The sequence below is a fragment of the Python bivittatus genome, unplaced genomic scaffold (assembly GCF_059951505.1).
Source record: "Python bivittatus isolate LINGU-HERP-01145 unplaced genomic scaffold, Pbiv_v1 ctg000940_np1212, whole genome shotgun sequence".
Lineage (NCBI taxonomy): Eukaryota > Metazoa > Chordata > Lepidosauria > Squamata > Pythonidae > Python > Python bivittatus.
The window spans coordinates 882,549-902,332 of NW_028277123.1; the positions used below are offsets into that span (position 1 = coordinate 882,549).

Here is a 19,784-nt window from a genome sequence, read left to right on the forward strand (position 1 = left end):
AATTCCCCAGCCAGCATGGCTGGCTGGGGAATTCTGGGAGTTGAGGTCCACCCATCTTAAGGCGGCTGAGGTTGAGAAACACTGGTCTACATCCTTTTAGTTTGGCGTTGGCAGTCGCTCCCTGAATCTTGGAGGCCTACTTTATTCTCTTGGTGTGCTCCTTGTTTTTCTAATTATACCTACAAAGCATAGCAGTCCCTGAACAGCTTTTTTTTTTTTTTTTGGTAAAGCTTACAAAAACTTTGAGTCACAGCTTTGGCCCTGACGGAGTTCTAGCTTTCCCTGGTAATAGCTTCAGATTGAAAGCTTTCTTTTGCTTTTTCTTTTCATAATGTATCCTGTCAGGTGTGTGTGTGCGCGCGCATACATGCACACACACACACACACATATATATATAGCATTTTGCAGTAATTCTCAGTGTCTTGTGCAATTAGTGCTAAGCAAAAATGCCTTTTTTTTTTTTGGTAAATGTTTTCAGCAGGGCTGAAATGTACTCCCTTTCTCAGGAATTCTGTTTGGCACAGCAAAAATGCTGGCAATTTGTTTCACGTTGTCTTCGGCGGTATTACTTAGCAGGCTCAAACTGGTTAGGATTTTTGTATACCAGATTCTGTGGACATCCTTCCATTGCACGTAGCATCAAGGTGTCATCTTATTCACAAGCTGATGCTTGAGCGGAGTGAGATCGCCCACAGAGATTGTCAGGGAAAGGAAACAAGAGCAATCAGGATCAAATATTTGGTAGCATTCTGAATTTAAAATATTTAAACGTCCTAGATAGGATGTTGGGCTCTTACAAACCCCAAAGTCCACAGTTTCTTGGTTTTTGTAAAACAGAAGGGGTAGAACTTCACTTGAAAGGCTGCCTTTGGGAAATCAGTTGAACCAAGAGCACATCCTCTCTTGAAATAGTCCAAATCTAGCTTGTCCTGATCAACTGTTGGGTGTGTTTGCATGACTCACTCAGCAGGATGGGAGCGGCCCTCTCTTTGGAAATCCCAGTTCCATTTAACTGGTGCCTCACACTGCTAGGGATTTTGACACTAGTCTATTAGTGTCAGCAAGATACCTGACTAATCTGTTTCCATTTATGGGTGTTAAATCACAGGCTAGTGAAATTAATCCCTAGCAGTGTGAGACATCAGTTAAAAAACCAATTTTTTCATGTAATTTTTATTAAGAAATTTTAAAAGATAAAAACTAGCAAGAACTAATATAAAGAAAACAAAGACAGGAAAAAAGAAAAAGCCAAAAGTGCAAAAAGAAAGAATGAAAGAAGTAGCTTCCGATTGTCTTTACAGCAATTATAAGTACAAATACAAAATTATTTCTTACTCTATGGTTACAGAAAAACCCTCTCTTTTTTCTATTATTTATCTTTCCTAATCATCAAAACTATAAATCATAATTTTTTTCCCAACCCCTCCTCTTTTTTTTTTAATGCACAGAGATTCCTGGGGAAGCAGCCATCAGGAATATGACTTAGGGTTCTCTGTGTAACATTCTGATTTAATTCCTGCAATTTCCATCTGTATACAGGTCATAAAACAAGATGTGGGTTCTGTGTACATTTCGTACAATAGGCAGAAAGATAAAATCCAGTCTCTTCTTTCCATGAAGTGGACATTTGAAGCATGCAGATGACCAATCCGAAGTGCTAGACGTGTCCGTCGTGAGCTAGACTTCATTAGTTGGGCGGATGGTGGAGAGTTGTTTACCCACCTTGCAAGAATTCATTCAGAATTCATAATCCCACAGGCTTGTCAATTTGCAGGAAGGGATCCGAAAAGAATAGTGGAATGGGAAGCAGGTGATTAAAATCTTACCGATTCGTTGGGTTCCTCAAGAAATACTGACATAACTTCAAACAAGATGCCTGGAGTGTGGTTATTCCTTCCATAGAAAACACAGACAAGCTGTGCTCTCAAATCATAAATTTGACAGGCTAAGAAGAACCGCTGTGTTCAAAATGGTGATGCAGATGCCACGTAGAGACCTTGATCTCCGCCATGCAACTACGGTACTTACGCTTCTCTGGCATTTGGTTTGATCTAAAAAAAGTTAAAATCCTGCGATGTGTAGATAACCTTGGCTCAGGTATCAAAAAAACAAGGCCATAAGAAGCTGAAAATAATCCCTTCCTCCAGCTTCTGTAATCGGTGGTTTCCCTCCCAGCTGATGCCTTTGTGGAGGGTGGTCTCCAGAAAAGGTATCAGCTTTAGGTCTCAACCGTCTGTAGCTGTCCAAGCTGGTTCAACTGTGACAAAGAGTCTACACTTTGGTTCCCGCTCTGGTTCCCATTGATAGTACTTTCTGGTAAAGATTTCCTGGTGTTTGACCTACATGAGGAAAAAGAAAGTCATGAAAACTAGTAAGCGTCCCAGGGTTTTTTAGATTACCCAAGGCTCCTGTGATCTAGATCCCGTCGTTTTGAGAGACACATCTCCACCTTGAGGCCGGCCACAAGACTGAAAGATCTGTAATTTGAGGACTTCCTTCCCTGTTCTCTGCTTTCCACAACATCTGGAAGGTTTACACACTTTGATTGATGATATGCCATCAAGTCAGTGTCGACTCTTAGCAACCACATCGATAGGTTTGTACACCCTATTTTGTCCGAATAAAGCCAGGGACTTTGGGTGGGGTCTTTTTGGTGACCCAATACATTTACAATGGATTTTTATAAGCCAGAAAAACATTTCTCCCCCAATATCAGTAATATGGAGCTCTGGGGAATACTGATAATGGGCTGTGTTTGAGGAAGCCCTTGGGTTCACGGAGGGCAAGGGAGCTCACAGAAGCTTAGTTGAGGCCCTTGGTTGTCAGATATGGTAGAACTCAACCCAATAACCCATCCAGCAGCGCGTCATTGCCTGCTAAGAGGGCGCTAGTTTGGGGAAGACAGATTTAGAAGCCGCATTATAGAAAAGTCCAGGTGGAAAGATTTCCTGCAAGGCTGGAAGCTATTAATAATAAATCTCGGTCAATACAGAATGCTTTGCAGCTGCATGCAACATACCTCACTTCCTCATATTTTTTCCCTCTGTAAAAATTGCTCTTTTGGAGAAGGTACAGCAGCACCAAGTCGCAGAGAAATGCACCCTGGATGGGGTGGAGTGGTATAAACAATTCCATATGAGCACCGTGGAATTCCACATGTTAACAATAACTTTTAAAAAAAGGTTTCTTATTTGCAGTTGCATGCTTATTCTGTTTAGTTTTTGTTTGACATACTTTTAAAGCCCCAAACTCTCAGAGCAGTTTAAGATAAGGTATGATTGTAGGTCACGGTAAGAAAAAACTCTTCTGGCTGGGAATTGAAATCCCAGCACATTCAGAGGGCTGCATGAGGCCGAGGTAGGAAGAAGCTCTAATGAGTTACTTCCAAGTAAAAATGCACATGTTTTTTCCACTGAATACTTAAAATAAGGGGGAGGGGACTTACCCAGAGAGGAGAAGGAAAGGAGGGAGGAAAAGGGAGGGAGGGAGGGGGAGAGGGGGGAGAAGAAGAGGAGGAGGAAGGGAGAAGGAGGAGAAGGAGAAGGAGAAGGAGAAGGAGACAACAGTTGGAGTTCACCAAGCCTAGGTGGGAAAGACATTCCAGAGGTGACAGACCAAAACTGTGTAGATCAGCCACATGTAGTTTAAAACAATATGAATCTCCATGTCTCTTCAGGGTCTGGCCTTCCCTTTCTTCCCTCCTTGGAATCATGATCTTGGAAGGGACCACCAAGGTCAACTCGTCCAACCCCTGCTCAGCGCAGAATTTTGCTAAAGTGTTTCAGTCCAGTGACTAGCTAGCCTCTGTCTGAAGATCCCGGCTCCAGCTGCCTCACGAAGGGGTCGGTTTCCCTTCCTTGGGGGCCTTTGAGCAGAGGCTGGAACCATCCCTTCTGTAGTGGCTGACGCTCCACATCCCTAAGTCTCTTGAGGACTAGAGTCTTAAGGGCATGGCTTAAGACAAGTTCAAGACTCACTTCTCAGCACTGGGCAACCTATTTCAGTAGCTGACTGTTCTTAGTGTCATGTAATTCCACCTAATATCTAACCTGAATCTACTTCGCTGTAGTTTCAGCTCATGGGTTGTGATCCTGCCCTCTAGGGCAATCGAGAACCAGCCCCTTCCCTCCCCTACATGACCACCCTTGAGATATCTGATGGCTGCTATCCTATCTCCCCACAATCTTCTACCGGTTAAACATCCCTATTTCCTCTAATTTAGGGTTTCCCAACCTTGGGAACTTTAAGATGTGTGGACTTCAACACCCAGAATTCCCCAGCCAGCAAGGCTGGCTGGGGAATTCTGGGAGTTGAAGTCCACACATCTTAAAGTTCCCAAGGTTGGGAAACACTGCTCTAACCGCTTTTTGACTCTGTTGCATTGATCGCCCCCCTGCAATTCTCTGTGACTCTTTTGCTCTGACCGAGAAGCGCCCTGCTCAGAGTCCGGAGGGGGCTGAAGGGTGACCCGTGTTGGAAATACAGAAATAATCCAGCAATTGCCTGCTTCCATCCCCAGCGATTGACCTACCACTCCCATCAGAGCAAGACTGGATCCCACGTTGATTACCGTTGGAATGATGTTAAATTTCCCCGCCTGAAAGGAAATGCAAAAAGAGTGAATTTGGTCAGAGGAACACGGCTCTGGGTTTCAAGCTTTGTGTTATTTTGAAGCCCTTTTCCTTTTAAGCCAAAACAAGGTGGCCGGTGATGATTCCAAAACTCTTAGAAAAGTGGCCCCAACTCTTTAGTAACAGTAAAGTAATATTTAATAGTATTTTACTATCTTATTTTCAATAGTTCAATAATATTTAATAGTAGTCACACTTAGGCTACCACACCTAACCAGCCTAAGCTGAATCAAAGTTGCTGCATTTATTGTAACTGGCATTACAATGAAAGGCTAAATCATCTCTAATATTTGTCCTGGCCCCCAGCACACTACTCAAGGTCCCATGTGGCACCCAACTCTTTAAATGCAGGTCTCTGTTTTAAGTCATCCTGACATGTTTGGGTCTTGGGGGTTCATTGCTGAGTTTGAGATCCAGCCTTCACTCAAAATTACAGGTACAGTATTCCTCGCTTAACGATGATAATTGGGACTGGAATTTCAGTCGCTAAGTAGTGCGGTCTTAAATGTGACGTCATGTGACCGTGCCGCTTAGTGACAGCAATCCTGGCAGTCCCCAGTTGCTGTTGCTAAGCAAAATTTGCAGGTCGTTAAGTGAGGACCCCACATGATAGTGACTTGCAACTTTCTGCCAGCTTCCCACAAGCAAAGCCGGCTGGAAGTTGCAAGGCCTGGTGGCTCACAAGTAGGCCGGAGGGCAGGTGAGTATTGTGGAGTGAGGCAGGGGTGGTGGTGCAGTGCTGTGTGAGCATGTGCAGGCTGGGGAGAGGGTAGTGTGGCGAGAAAAAGCAGCAGGAGCAACTTGCGACCTTCCCTGCTAGCTTCTCCACTGACTCTGCTTGCAGGAAGCTGGCAGGCAAGGCTGCAAATGGTGATCCTGTGACCGTGGGACACTGCAACCGTTGCACGTGTGAGCCAGTTGCCAAGCACTCAGATCGCAATTGGATGGACACTGGGACGGCTGGAACTTCGAGGACCAGTCATAAGTCCCCCTTGTTCAGCACCATCATAATTTTGAAGGGTTGCTGAACGAGTGGTTGTTAACTGAGGACAACCTATAGATGCTCTTTGAAAATCTTGCTCTAATTTCTGAGCCACTGATCAAAGATCAGAATGTTATTCCCTTTACTTGATGGGCCTCTGGAGAGAAGGGTAAGAAGTTCATAAAGGGTCTGTGGTCATTCTGAGACTTTCTGCGAGCTGTATTTTACTCACAAGCAAGAGCATCCAGAGGGTATGGTCAAAAAAGTCAACAAGATGGCGGCCACAACAGTGTGACTGAAGCTTTGTTCCTTTTTATGTGCATCACACCCAGGATGCACAGCACTCTGACTGCACTGTTGCGGCTGCCAACTTGACTTTGTTGCCCAGACCCTCTGGATACCCGTCTTTTTGACCATATCCTCAAGGCCATGTTTCTCCCAGGGACTGTTAGGGCATCTCATTCCCCGCCCAGCACTGAGCAGTCAGCTGAGGTCTCAGGCCAAGAAGAGGATCTGCGTTTTCCCTAGCTGTGCCGGACATCACCTTGCCATTCACCATAATATCAAAGCGGATCCCGTAGGCCTTGATCAACGTTCGGAAATCGACATCTGTTGCGCTTCGGTAATACTTGGCAAATCTGAAAACCAGAAAATGTGGCGTGATTTCTTTTTCCAAGCAGAATCATTGCAGACTTACCCTCTGACTGAAGCCATGAAGGTGATTTGCCTTTCGTGCAACGATTAAGACTTCTGTAAGATTTGACTTTACATCCATCTACTTCAGTGTTCACCACCTTTAATTTTTTTTTTTAACCACACCCTGCGGACATCCTTGTAATTGCTGCCAAGATTATGGAAGAAGCATTTTAAGAATGCTTTCGAATAATGATTTTTTTAGATTTGTTTTCTTGTTTTATATCTTTGTTGTACACGGCCCAGAGTCACTTCTTGGGAGATAGACAGCTATATATATATATTTTATATATAAATAAATAAAATACATTTGGTATGGTGAAGACGGCTCCTGTGAGTCTGGATTATTTGCTTTGGGTCCTGCATTTTGATTCTATGCCCCTTTCCTTTTCCTTCCCGTTTCTTATCAATTAATAATTAATTCATTGGTTTTATATATATATATAAATACTACCTTAGGACTAACAATGTCTAATAAGGAAGGAGCCCCACTCTTGCATGAAATTTCCATTATTAAAAATTTTGGAAATGTTAAAGATGCAAATAAAGCATATAAATTTAATAAATAAATAAATAAACTACTCTAGAACCTTTACAGATGGATGCATCGTCAGTATTTATATTTGCCAAATTCAGGGTTAAGGTTAATGGTAGGATTTTCTTTTTATGATGGTGCCAAGTTCAAATTCCCCCCAAGCAGGCACCTATGTTGGGCAGCAGTGATATAGGAAGATGCTGGAGGTGGAGGATCACTTTATGCAGGTTTCTCAATCTTGGCAACTTTAAGATGTAGAACTTTAAGAATTCCCCATGCTGGCTGGGGAATTCTGGGAGTTGAAGTCCACACATCTTAAACTTGTCAAGATTGAGAAACATTGGTCTATACCTACAAAGATCAGAGAAGTACAAGCAATGATATACCCTATGACACTTTATGGAAGCGAAAGTTGGACTCTGAAGAAGCAGGAGAGGAACAGAATTGACACTTTTGAACTTTGGGGTTGGAGAAGACTCCTGAGAAAACCATGGACAGCCAAGAAAATGAATCAATGGATCATCAAAGAAATCAACCCAGAGTTCTCCCTCGAAGCACCAGTGACCAGGCTCCAAATATCATATGCTGGACACTTTCTGTAAAGACCCAGCGTGCTTGAGAAATCTGCAATGCTGGGAAAGATGGGAGGAAAGAGAAGAAGAGGGCGTGTCGTGACCTCAGAGCCAGGCTCCAGGACGAGGGCGGATCAGGCTCCACTAGCCACAGATTCCAACACTGACACCCTCTCAGCTCCCTCCTCAGCCAGTGCTGATCCTTCTTTAGCCAACAGCCCCGCCCCCCGCACCTGAGCATCCTGCACCTGTCCAATAAGTGCCTCGCGAGCAAGCGGCAAGATGCTGACTCTGCAAGCGAGCCGGGTGCCTCCTTGGCAATCGCTGATCCAGGAAAGCCTCGGCTGTGCACGCTCAGCAGGGAGAGGATTTCAGCGGTGCAGGGACTGGAAGCAACTTCGGTGTGTGGCTTTGTGCTTTGTGTACTCCTGCTCTTGACCCCTGCTACGTTTTCGACTTCAGCATGTTCCTGACCAAGTCTCTGGCTCTCCCCTCAGTACTTTTCAAGACATTGTGTGGTATTTGACTACGAACCATCTGACCCGGATTACATCTTTTCCTCCGCCTCTAGTAAGAGGCCGTGTGCACACACACTCTTCTGCCTGCTTCCCAACTCCTCTTCTGTTGCCTCCCCCACCTGTTTGCTGCCACCTCTCCTGACAAGTGTTAGCCTTCCAGGTAGACCAGACAGGAAACATGGCCAGATGAGCTAATTCTACTTTATTGTGAGGCTATGTTAAGAGAATCTTGCAAGTCTAAAGTGCAAATCTCCCACCGTCTCCTTTACAGCCTGAGAAACCAGGGAGGGTCCCTCCTGAGCCTCTTTCTCTGCCCTTTATGCAGCTGAGGGATAAGCTGTCTCTTATCTGACGATTCCCTAAGCAGCATCTCTTTGCCCCTCTCCCAGGGTCCTTCCCACATACCATTACACAAGCTTCTGGACACCTTCACAAGCCTCGTTGCAAATGCTCTGCTCCAATCGCTCTGTTCCAACTCTGCTCATGATTCCCACCATTTTCCCCTCCTCGCTGCCTTTTGACCAAGCTCCCTCCACAGTGCGTGTTCTCTCGCCCAGGACCTCTGCAAGCCTCACCCCCAAGTGCCCACACTGTGCCCACATTTTGTCTGCCAGTTGCAAGGGCATTTTCTCCCACTGCTGAAGCCAGGACACGAAAGGATGACCAGCGAAAGCAGCAATGGGTGCACCACTGGAAGACCTGAAGGACCAGGTTGGGGACAGGTTGTCCTGGAGAAAATCTGTGACTGGGCCCAGCTGACTCACAAGGTTTAGCGAATTGACTTGGTTAGTAGCTGACCTGGTCAATCACCCCGTCCAGACTCGGCCACTGAAGGAATTACTGAGAGACTGAACTGCAGAAGTTGCAGGCTGAGAACGCTTCGGCCAAACACTTCCTTCTCCATTACCTGAAATTGTATCCAGAGGAGATGGACTTCTCCGCAAACTTGTTATCTAGCCGACTGAAAGAATAGTGAGGGTTGCATTCCGACGGTGCTTGATCTAAATTGCAGTCCCATTCGATCTGAATTCCGATCACGCCACCCTGAATAAAAGAAACAGACAAAGGTTTTCTTCAGCTTCAGCAGAAGATCAAGAAGCTCTTTTCCCTCAAAAGCCCTGGGAGACTAACCAGAGTTGGCACACTGTGTCCAGGGCCTATCCTAAATATTTTGGTGCCAAAGGGCACCACTGGACAGGGCAAAGTTTTGAGGAGGCATGTGGCTTTCACTCAAAGCAGTGCATATTTTCCAAGTAATGCCAATCTTGCTTCTGAGGAGCAAAATATTGCCAAGGTCCTTCCCACTTTGCTTTCTAGAAATAAAGAGTCCTAGAGTTAATAGGGGTAAAGGAGTGCGACCTCCAGCTCCAATGCAGAATTTCTGATTAAATATTGCTGGGCAAGAGCTGTCCAGCTTTTGCTCAAATGTATCCAGTGTTCAGAGGGGGATCCATCCCCTTTGGGGGTCACTGGTTCCACTATCAAAGACCCAATAACCTGACTCTGGGGATGTGTTTTGAAGACTGGAGAGCAGGACAGGTCTAAGCTCGGTCCCACCATCTCAGCAAATGGCCCACTCTAGGCTTCTTGCCATATTTCCTTCTGCCCATCATAATCTTGATGGAACTTCCTGCCCTCATTTCCCCCTCAAATTCCCCCCAACTCACACCTTCCTCTTCCCAAGTCATGGCAACCAGCCACATGCATCTGTGTCCTTGTTCCTCCACAACCATAGTCACTTCTCCAGCTGCTCCTGCATATGGCATTCAGCACTTGGGATAGGCCACTGCTGTGACTTATCAACCATCCATTTCCATCCACATCATTCACTACCCTTCCAAACCAGCCCCCTCCTCCACTCCAACCCCTCCCTCAAGCAGAGTCCAGAGCTGGTCACAGATCACAGATCACTCCACTCCGTCAACAGCGGGAGACAGGAGGGGTGGAAAGAGAGGGTAACGTGGCAGAAGTGTCTACGATTATTTTTATTGTTTTCTTCGCCACCTAGTGTCACCTTGAGAGAGGGCGCAGGGTGGCCATCTCAATTGACATGAATTAATAAAATAATCAGAGCAGGGTCCTGGTTCAAAAAGAAGAGGGTGCGAATCAGAATTGCTGCAGGGTTTCACTTGATGACCACAAGTCTCCTCAACCAAACCCCACCTCTGCCATCTCAGCTCCCTCCAAGCCACGTCTGAAGGTCCCATTAAAGCTCCACAGTGGGGAGATAGTCCTTCCCAGAAAATGGAAGTCCATGAGGCTCCTCCACTGGGAAGGGAGACCCTGCTGCACCTCTTCATCCTTCATCACTGTAGGAGGGACCACCACCTGAAGGAAGGAGTGGCCCTAGTTCTTTCATACCTCTGATGCCATCTCCTGAAAGCTGCTCCCGGCCCAGCTGACCAGCTTCCCCAGCGAGAAGATGGGGCAGTAAGGTTGCTCTGCTCCATAGCGACATGTTTTCAGATAGGCATCGTCTTTGGTGTCAAGAACGTTGGTTCTGCGTCAGAGAGGCAGGGAAGTGAGAAGTTCAGAAACCTGGTCATGCAAAAATGCAGTGTCCGAGAGCAACGTAGGCTCCCTCACTGTCGTAACTGACCACAGTATCACATCCCGTTATAACACCTACTCACAGGCACATGAGTCAATTACATCCTGCTGTTTTGGTTAAAAATCCAAGGGTCTCCTTATACACGGATCAACTTATCCGCCAGTATATCCTGGAAATACGGGTACTTTAAAAAGAGTAATACTGTATAGATTTTTAGAAGCAGACCCTCGAATTTTCAGCCAGATCATGAAAACAAAAGGCGCATTTTTATGGTATTTTGGTTACCCTGATTTTGGAACCTGATTTTTGGGGTGCATTTTGGCACCTAAAATGCTTGGCTGATCTGTCAGTCTATACGGTAAGTGAAAAGGAATTGTGTGCCGATTCTGCAACGGATTTAGGATACCAGTCACACACGGTGCACACAATACATCCAGAAAGCTCAAAGTTGCTGGCTGGCACCACGCCGTGGAGATGTCTGCACATCACTGCTGTGCCCCTGAGGATATTTAGCCATTTAAAGGACTATTCAAAATAGGTATTTAAAGGAGCATTAAAAATAAGGTAGCTTGTGGCTGTGAAAGAAGCGGGATCCGTCCGGTTCCCATCCTGGTGATGTTTAAGAAGTCCTTGAAAGCTGGTCTGTTTCCCAGACGTTGGGTTAGGTGGGGGCTGCGTCACGTACAGGACTTCAACTGTCAGTAAGAATGTTTGTCCTGGGGCACGTTGTTCTTTTTCACTTTTTCACTGTTTTTATAATGTTAATCTTGCATGCTGCCCAGAGTCTTAGGGAGTTGGGCGGCCTTCTAAATCTAACTAAAAAGTAAGTTGAACCATGGAACACACCCCTGAGAATTTCAGTCCTGGGTCAGCACACTCCACTCCCAGCAGCGCTGAAATGGAGCGTCCTGCAAAAGCTGAAATCCTTTTTCCTCTCCTTTCCTTATTCCCCTCTGTCATAACTCTTGGTCCACATATCGCTGAGCATCGTCCTCCTTTTTCTCCCAAGACTCTCCTCCAAGGCAGAACCTCTCCTCTAATGGGGTGGAAACGACAAAAAGAAGCAAAGAAGAAAAAAAAGACTTACTTGGAAAAATTAAACCTGGGGAAGCGAATGGTGTTCTTGATGTAAACCGTGAAATTCTCAGCATTGGCCAGAAGAGCTGATCTTAAAAGGAAATAAGTACATTGGTTAACTGAATTCTTTCGTCCTTGAGTAGAACCAAACTGTATTTTAGGTACATCTGCCAAAAGGGGGAATCCGGTATGGATCTATCGTTTCCAAGTGACAGTGGAATGAGGGACGCAGGGGTTCAAGCGGAGACTGGGGACCCCTTTCTTAGGGGTCTTTCATTCGAGTTCCTGCCCTGGGGAAGGGGTTGACTAGATGACCTCGAGGGAGCCTCCCAATTCTGGGATTCAAATGCTCAGCTTCTACCCAATTTTTTTTTGTAAAAAATTCAGGGCAACCAACTCTGGTCTGTCTTTCTTCTCCACCGGACACCAAGCTAGTATTTCACACGTCCCGCTGATGTTGTTCCCGATTTTTATACACAGCCCGGTCTTGATCCCTGTAGGAGCAAACAAGATGATGAGAAAAATGTCAGCCAGACGGTAATTTTGTGGCTCGCTGGAATCATTTTCAGGTGGGTTTCGGAAGAGTGATAATGACAGGCATGACTGTGGATGAGGTGAGGTCAAAAAGGTCAAGATGGCAGTCACAACCAAACATGATGCATATAGCAAACAGGTAGGGTTTCAGTCACACAGTTGTAACCCCCATTTTGACTTTTTTGACTCCTCTTCAGATGCCACTATGTAATGGCGGAGGCTATCATGAAAAGAGTACCTTAAAAATTATCCTGCACGGAATCTCTTGGCTGTGTTCATTCATTTTGATGAAGGTGCATTTAAAAAGAGAAGGAAAAATTCCCAACACCTTTGGGTGGGGGTCCATAAAAGTAAAATAAACTCTAGAATGCCCACCCCCAGCATACAAATTCAAAATCAATTCCTTGAAAAGATTTACCAAAAAAAAAAAGAAAAGAGCAGATACCTATACTGGCTGGGGAATTCTGGGAGTTGAACTCCACCCATCTTAAAGTTGGTGAGGTTGGGAAATGCTGCACGAAACACTGAATTTCAGCGGTGCTTAAAAGTTTGTGAACCCTTTTAAATTATCAGCATTTCTGCCGAAATTTGACCTAAAATGTCTTCTGTTCTCCACACAAGTCCTACTAGCAGATGGAGAGAACCCAGTTAAACAAATGAGTCAAAAACATTATGCTTGTTCCTTTATTGGTGGAGGAAAGTGGTCCAAAGCTACAGATTTGTGTGTGGCAAAAGTATACTGAAAATTCAAAAGCGTTCGCAAACTTTTAAGCCCCACTGAATTCCGGAGGGTCTCCAAGCCTTGGCTGTTAATTATCCTTCTACCTTATAATATGAACGTGGGGGACCCTCAAGGGATTGATTTTAAATCGTTACATTATTTAGAGATGTTGCTCGATTTTATTAGACATTTCTTTGGAGTTTTTAATCTCGTTAGAAAGGTTTTATCGTCTCTAATCATCATGAACGTGGCATTGCTTACACTGATGTTTTAATCTTGCACATCTAAGCCGCCATGACTGAATGCAGTGGGTGACACATTAGTTCCATAAAGGGCGACAACAGTAATAACAGCAATTATACCATTGCCGGATATCACTGATTCTCCTGGAGTGCAGTCTTGGTCACGGTAACACAAAGCATCTGGAATGCCTGGGTTCTGGAAGAGAAGGAAAGGACGGAGTCTTCATCCCAAAAACTGAATTCAAGACTGGAAGCCAACCGGCTTTCTTTCAGAAGAATCTTTAAACTGACCGAGATGCAAGAGAGAAGGCGGTCGAAGCATGACGCTCCATGTGGCCTTCTTCCCATGAAAAACCATTAAAGGAACGGGGTTTGTTTAGCCCAGTGTTTCTCAAGCTTGGCCACTGTAAGGTGGGTGGACTTCAACTCCCAGAATCCCCCAGCCTGCATGCTTTAAGATGGGGGGAATCCTGGGAATTGAAGTTCCACGTCTTAAAGCATGTTGGGTGGGGAATTCTGGGAGTTGAAGTCCCACATCTTAGAGTCGCTAAGTTTGAGAAACTCTGCACGAGAGTATCAGAATCTTCTTTAAGATTGCTTGCACACTCACTCCTTTACTTGCACACAGTCCTTACACACATGCTGCCCTTGTCCATTTTAATCCCGTCATACCTCAGCGCAGGTATCTTGCCGCTGGTTGGGGGTGATGATCAAATTGGTCATGATAAAAAAAACACTTTCGCCCTAAGATGGGGGAAAGAATTAGAAAAAGACAGTTTCAGAATTTTGCTAGACAAAGAGGGAGGGAGGGAGGGAGGGAGGGAGGAAGGAAGGAAGGAAGGAAGGAAGGAAGGAAGGAAGGAAGGAAGGAAGGAAGGAAGGAAGGAAGGAAGGAAGGAAGGATTATAGCTCTTTTTAAACCATGAGCAGTGTGTGAAAAAAATCCTTCCACCCTGAGATCTTTCCTTGAAATCACAATATTCCCAAAGCTGATGTCCGATGTGGGAGGGTGGGGGGATTTGAATAGGTATATAGCAGTTGGTTTTAATACATCCTGGCTAGTCATTGCTGATTCCATAAAAGCTAAGCAGGTTGGATTTAGCTGGATGGGAGACCACCAGGGGATCCCAGGGTTGTAGGCTAGACTCAGAAGCTGACATTACAGAAGAAGGTTACTGCAAACCAATTCTCTATCGTGGCCAAGAAGTCACCAGGAGTGGTCTTGAGGGCATCTCTGACATTTCATGAGAAGTCTGGAAATTGTTCTCCTCTACCTGAACTATCAGAGAAGCTCTGCCAGTCCAAAGGACACCACCCTTCCCCAAACCTGGGCCTTTTAAATGGATTGGGCCCCTACCACCCCATCTCCAGCACTGAGTTCCTGGCTGGGGATGATGGGCCCTGAACCCCAAGCCTTCTAGGGCCTACCCGTTTCGGGAGGTTTGGAGGAGACAATGCAGAGCAGGTGAATCGGGTTCTGGCAGCAAAAGGGTCGGACCACGGAAGTCAGCCCGGTACCTGCGGGGGCATGACGTAGTCCACCACGTCCCAGATCCTCTTGCCCATCTCCGAGGTGTTGGTGAAGGCGACCCCCTTCACCTTGGTGATCACCGAACTCTGGATCGAGGGATCCACTTCCTGGTACCCCTTCTTGACCAGAAAGACCCACCTGTTTATGCAGCCAGAGGAAAGAGGTTAAGTGGTGAAAAAAGGGCACGGGGTCAGTGTGAATCGGAGTGGATTTAGTCAGGTTTTAAATTTCAGGAGTGCCTATTTTGGTGGGATTCAGGAACAGATTTATAAGTTCAGCCGCAAGCTGGTGGCATCTCCTTTGGAAGTACTTAAATAGACCAGGGACGGCGAAGCTTTTGGGCTTGGCATGTCAAAAATTCAGAAAATGCCTATCTTGACTCTGCTGGCATGTCACACCTACCCCCGGAACAACAGAGAAACAATTCTTTCCATATTCACATATTTTTAAAAAATCTGGCGCTTTGTCTTATAGAAAGAGGCGTCAAATAATTACCAAAACGAAATACGAGTAAAACAAACTCAGTTTCTGTGGTAACCCCGGTAGATAGTTCTTGTCAGGGGTTGGTGAACGCTGGCACATCCCCCAAAACATTGTGGCGTGTCACCCTTGACACGCGTGTCGCATGTTCGCCGTCCCCGAAATAGGGGCTGGCCGGCCGGCCCTCTCTCGGGGATGTCGTGACAGTCTCTACCGGCCCTGGACCGGTGGTGGGACTGGACGACCTCCAGGGTCCCTCGCAAGCCTCATATTTCGTGGTTCTGCATCGGAGGACTTTCCTGACACAACAGCTCTTCAGGGGTGGAACAGAGAGCTCAACAGGGGTCGGACTCTCTTTCTGCAGCTGTTTCAAGCAAGACTGGATGGTGATCTGTTGGGGATGCCTTTGACGTAGGCCAGCTTAGGGAGCGAGAACTCCTGGAACTTCACTTTTATTTTTGCACTAGGGCAGAATCATTTATTGCACTAGGCTTGTGGAAGAGCGAACTCACCACCTGGAGTGAGCAGCCCGTTTTTCTTCCTGGGATCTAGGGTTTTGGTACTCCCTGGAAAAGGGGGTTAAAGCAGCCCCCTCCTCTCCTTTGTGGGAGAGTTCGTTTTATAAAAAGGGAGCTGAAAGCAAGCCTGCGCATGGACACGTCAAAGAAAGGAGTTATGCCAGGAAGACGGCGGGAAAGAGAAACTCTAACCCGCGCTAGTCTTCTGACAGCAGGAGAAACTCTCAGTTCTGGGACCTGCAAGAGCGCTGAGAGATGGGGAGGAAAGGAACCTGACTAGAGTCTGCAAACCTGCAAAAACTTGCAAACTGAACGAAGCCCGCGATGGCACAGTGCAAGTGCAGAGCTCCCCAAACCAGCTCCAGAAACAGAGGACTGGGAGTGCGGGGCGGGGTGGGGGGGAGAGAAAAACCCATTTGCAAGTCTCTAAAGGAGTGGAAAGGATGTTTGGGAAAGGAGACTGGCCAACTTTAACAAGTTGCCAAGGTTGAGAAACATGGAGCTACGGAATAGTTCAGAGAAGAAAACATAGTGCTAACATAGAAATAGAACACAGAGATTGAAATGGATAGATTAAATAATAGACCTGGTGGGCAACTCATAGCATTAGCAAGATAGGAGAATAAGATAGGAGTTTCATTTAGCACGATAAAACAGTTTTGTGTAGGAAAAACAAGGGCAGTCTTTGGGTCTGTGTTCTGTACCATATTAAAAAAAAAGAAAAACTAAGAAGGGTAAAATCTGAAATCTGACCGCCTGACAGAGTTTCTCTGTGCCCCTCTTGAGCCAATAACATCAAGTCAGGCGTTTCCTGAGCTTCTTTCTCACTTCCTCTTCTTTCCCCAGCTACGTTGATAGTTGCTCAACTCTCCTGGCGTTCCTTCTTCAAAGCTGTCTCTATCTAGTACACAGTGGAGAATATTTGCACTGGGCAGTTATCTCCATGGCTCCTTCCAAACCAGCCTTTCTCAACCTTGAGAACTTTACGACGTGTGGACTTCCACTCCCAGAATTCCCCAGCCAGCTGGGACGGAATTCTGGGACTTGAAGTCCACACATCTTCAAGCTGCCAAGGTGGAGAAACACTGTTCCAAACTTTACACCCTTTCATTAAATTAAATTACTGGCATCTTTATTAGGAACAATGATGGGGAGCCTCCCAAGTGAGCAACCTTTCCGGCTCAACTGCACTCTTCGTCTGGTTGGAGACAGAGAAGGGAAGATGTGCTGCTGTGCCTTGTTGCAGGGATGAAATGGAGAAGAGGTTGTGTGCATTTGGCATCAGGACAGCCTCTCATTAATCCTTGATCTTAAGTGCTTGCATTATACTGGGACCCCAGCTTTTCTATTTTGATCCTTCCCGTCCCATTTATGGTTGCAGTTCATTGATCCGATGTTTCAATAATGCCGTCCTCTGTTCCAAGAACACGGGGGCTAAAAGCCGGTAGCATCTCTCCGCTCGTTTGCAGGACTCACTTTCCAGGTACACACAGAAGGCAGCTTACGAGTGAAAACAGCACACCCCAGAAATACGGAAGGCCAAAACGAAAGCTAATGAATTAAAAAGCGAATTAAACGTTACTACCATTACGATTATCCCATAGAAGGCTAAGCAATTTCCCTGTATTGTCAACCTCCAAGCGGTTTTAACTATTAAAATATAATGAAAGGACAAATAAGCTAAAACCATATCAAAATATACATTTCTTAAAAATGCAGGGGAGGAAGAAAAAATCTGATGATGATGACGAAGATGATGTCATGCAGAGCTGAGCAATTCTTATCAGAGGAGGTGAGTGAATAAGCAGGTGGAAGAAATCCTGGGGGTGTCCCTGGGGGCAAGGGGAGAAAAGCTGTGGGATGACAGCATGATGCACCGGGTCACACACCGTGCGTTGCACAAATATACGAAACCTCACATTCCAACAACACAACTCTGCTTTTGTCATTGTGACACACACTCCAACCTTACAGATGATTCTGAGATCTCCAAAGCTTATTAAAGTCTTTGTTGATGTTTTCCTCTCACTTTGTTCAGCTATTTTAGGCGGTTTACTTCACCGCAGGGTTGGAGGTATGACCTTGAGAATCGCGCACAAAAACTACTGAAACCATACAAAAGATTGAAAATGCAGCACGGTGGCAATATTTAGCCATGCTGGCTGGGGAATTCTGGGAGTCGAAGTCCACACATCTTAAAGTTGCCAAGTTTGAAAAACACTGATCTAGATGAACTCAGTATTCAGTGCAAATCCACAACATGATGTACAAAGCAATTCCAGAAGGAAGCTACTTTAATAACTCCCTTCTTTAATGAAATCCCTCAATACTGGATGCTATATTTCCAAGATAGAGGATAGTGTTTCTGAGCAGATACAGAGTACCTCAGCCTCTGAATACCTCCAGATCACCTCTACGCTTTCTTCCAAACCGAGACTGAACAGCAACCGCCCTAGCTATGGAGCTCTGCTTACAATACAACCCCAATCTCAATTCCAGGAGGAAATTACAGCTCTTCCAGGGTCGCTCGAGGCTTTTTCAGCGTTAGGCACACCAAAAGAACCTGATGGGGGCAATCTTACCCTATGGCTCCCGAGAGGAGAAATGCAGATGATTCACAGAGGAATGTGAAGAGAAGAGCAAAAAGCAGCAAAAGGCAGAAAGAGCAGCCGCCTTTAATTCACACGGCCAGAAAATGCAGATTTTTGAGGCTGAGTTTGTCCTGAATTAAAAGGGGAAAGGTACCGCCCGAAGACTTGGTCCAGAGCTATTCGTTATGGCGACTAGACAGAGCCCCCACCTTCCAAAGCAGGGTTTGCGTGCAGATGAGTCCACCTAAGGAAGCGATGGAGATGTGAAAAAAATCTCCCTCTTTCCAGGCTCCATGAATAGTGATCTTTCCTAAATTCTCACCACTTTCCTTCCTTCCCCTCTAGCAGCTCTTTTGTAAAGCTGCAAAGATACGACCATCCCAGCCTAGAGAAGATCTTTCTGAAAGCTGAGTTGTTCTGCCACGCAAGGATAAAGCACAGGGATGCTCTTACCCCACGATGTATCCCAGGATGGAGAGCTGGACCACCCGGTAGAGAATCCCCACTTTCTTGTTCTTGGCAATGACGTATTTCTCGGTTTTATAATCAAAGAGCGACAAGCATAAGGCTTTCCAAGCGATCTGGCCCATCTTTCCAGGTTCCTGAGCATCAGCGGCGCATGAGGCTGCTGCAGTGAAGGAGGACTGGAAAACGCTGTGCAGAGGGAAAAGCCAGCCCGCCGTGCCCAGCGGGGAACACCAGCCTCTGCTAGCACGTTGCGGCTGCAGTTCCTGGCTGCATCCTTGCTTGCTGCCTCTGGGCAGGGAGGCAGGGCTGCAGCTGGGGAGGTCAGGCGGGGGGAAGAGACGTGGGGGAAACACCCTTCCTTCCTTCCATGCGCACCCCTCTCCAAATGGGGTTGCTCCAGCCTGGAAGGTGGATTGGCGCTGCTGAAGAACGCTGTTCAGGACAGAGAAAGAAACAATTAAAACAAGAACAGTCCTCAGGCAGGTGGCCCTGAAGTTCAGGGCGAATTTTCAGACAGGCTTCGAGGGAATAAGTCCCTGGACCCCAAGCGGCTTCAGAAGAGCAAGCTTGGATTGAGAGCCTGGGGTCCAAGCAAGTCCTGTCTCAATACACCTGTTTTGCAAGGCTATGATTGCATGGGCTCAAGTCCCTTTGAACAAACAGGTGCTTCAGATCTGGGCCCCAAATTCTGCCCAGAGGCTTCCCAAGTCATAACCGATCACATTAGCCCCCAGGCGGCCCCGGCCCAGATGGCCCTGCTCTGGCTAAAAAGGAAGAGCCAAACCCACAAAGGGATGGAATGGATGACCTCAGAAGCCTCAAAATCTATGTGAAAGTTCGGCAAAATCCGGCACTCCGGGGAAGGAACTGAAAGGAAATAGGAAAACTTTTGATGTTTGAGCGGGCATGGGTGGGGGAAAAGCAGGGCAAGCAGCCAGAGTGCCCCTCCCAAAGAGAGAGAGCACCAGGGTCCATCCAGTGACAGCTGAAATGGGGAGAGGGGTAAACATCTTCACTTGGGGGTCTCTGCACGCACTCGATGCCCTTCTGGGTTTGGTCAGCCTACAGCAGTGTTTTTCAAACTTGGCAACTTCAAGATGGGTGGACTTCAACTCCCAGAATTCCCCAGGGACCCCCAG

General features: G+C 46.3%; 1 protein-coding gene across 2 annotated transcripts; it reads right to left on the reverse strand.

Moving 5' to 3' along the window:
* Positions 1-1,766: 1,766 nt before the first annotated feature.
* On the reverse strand, positions 1,767-18,767 carry P2RX5 (purinergic receptor P2X 5). Of its 2 annotated transcripts, none has more exons than XM_088131289.1 (12): positions 18,631-18,767; positions 14,576-14,726; positions 13,730-13,801; positions 13,178-13,253; positions 11,958-12,054; positions 11,571-11,651; positions 10,294-10,432; positions 8,840-8,976; positions 6,159-6,252; positions 4,533-4,598; positions 3,021-3,103; positions 1,767-2,328 (listed from the first exon to the last, which is right to left on the reverse strand). In XM_088131289.1, exons 1-12 carry the CDS (start codon positions 18,765-18,767, stop codon positions 2,220-2,222), a joined length of 1,242 nt encoding a protein of 413 aa, XP_087987415.1. In that variant the 3' UTR covers positions 1,767-2,219. The 2 variants fall into 2 exon arrangements, with proteins under 2 accessions (XP_087987415.1, XP_087987414.1); XM_088131288.1 differs by having other exon boundaries at positions 1,767-2,340.
* Between the last annotated feature and the right edge of the window lie 1,017 nt (positions 18,768-19,784).

Excerpts from the sequence above, each read along its gene's own strand:
- P2RX5 (XM_088131288.1), bottom strand. The coding sequence starts at position 18,767 with ATGGGCCAGATCGCTTGGAAAGCCTTATGCTTGTCGCTCTTTGATTAT. Across the intron at positions 11,652-11,957 it reads GAGAAGAAAGACAGACCAGA|ATCAGCTCTTCTGGCCAATG; the intron begins GTTGGTTGCCCT and ends TTTCCTTTTAAG. Across the intron at positions 10,433-11,570 it reads CCCAGGTTTAATTTTTCCAA|AACCAACGTTCTTGACACCA; the intron begins GTAAGTCTTTTT and ends TCTCTGACGCAG.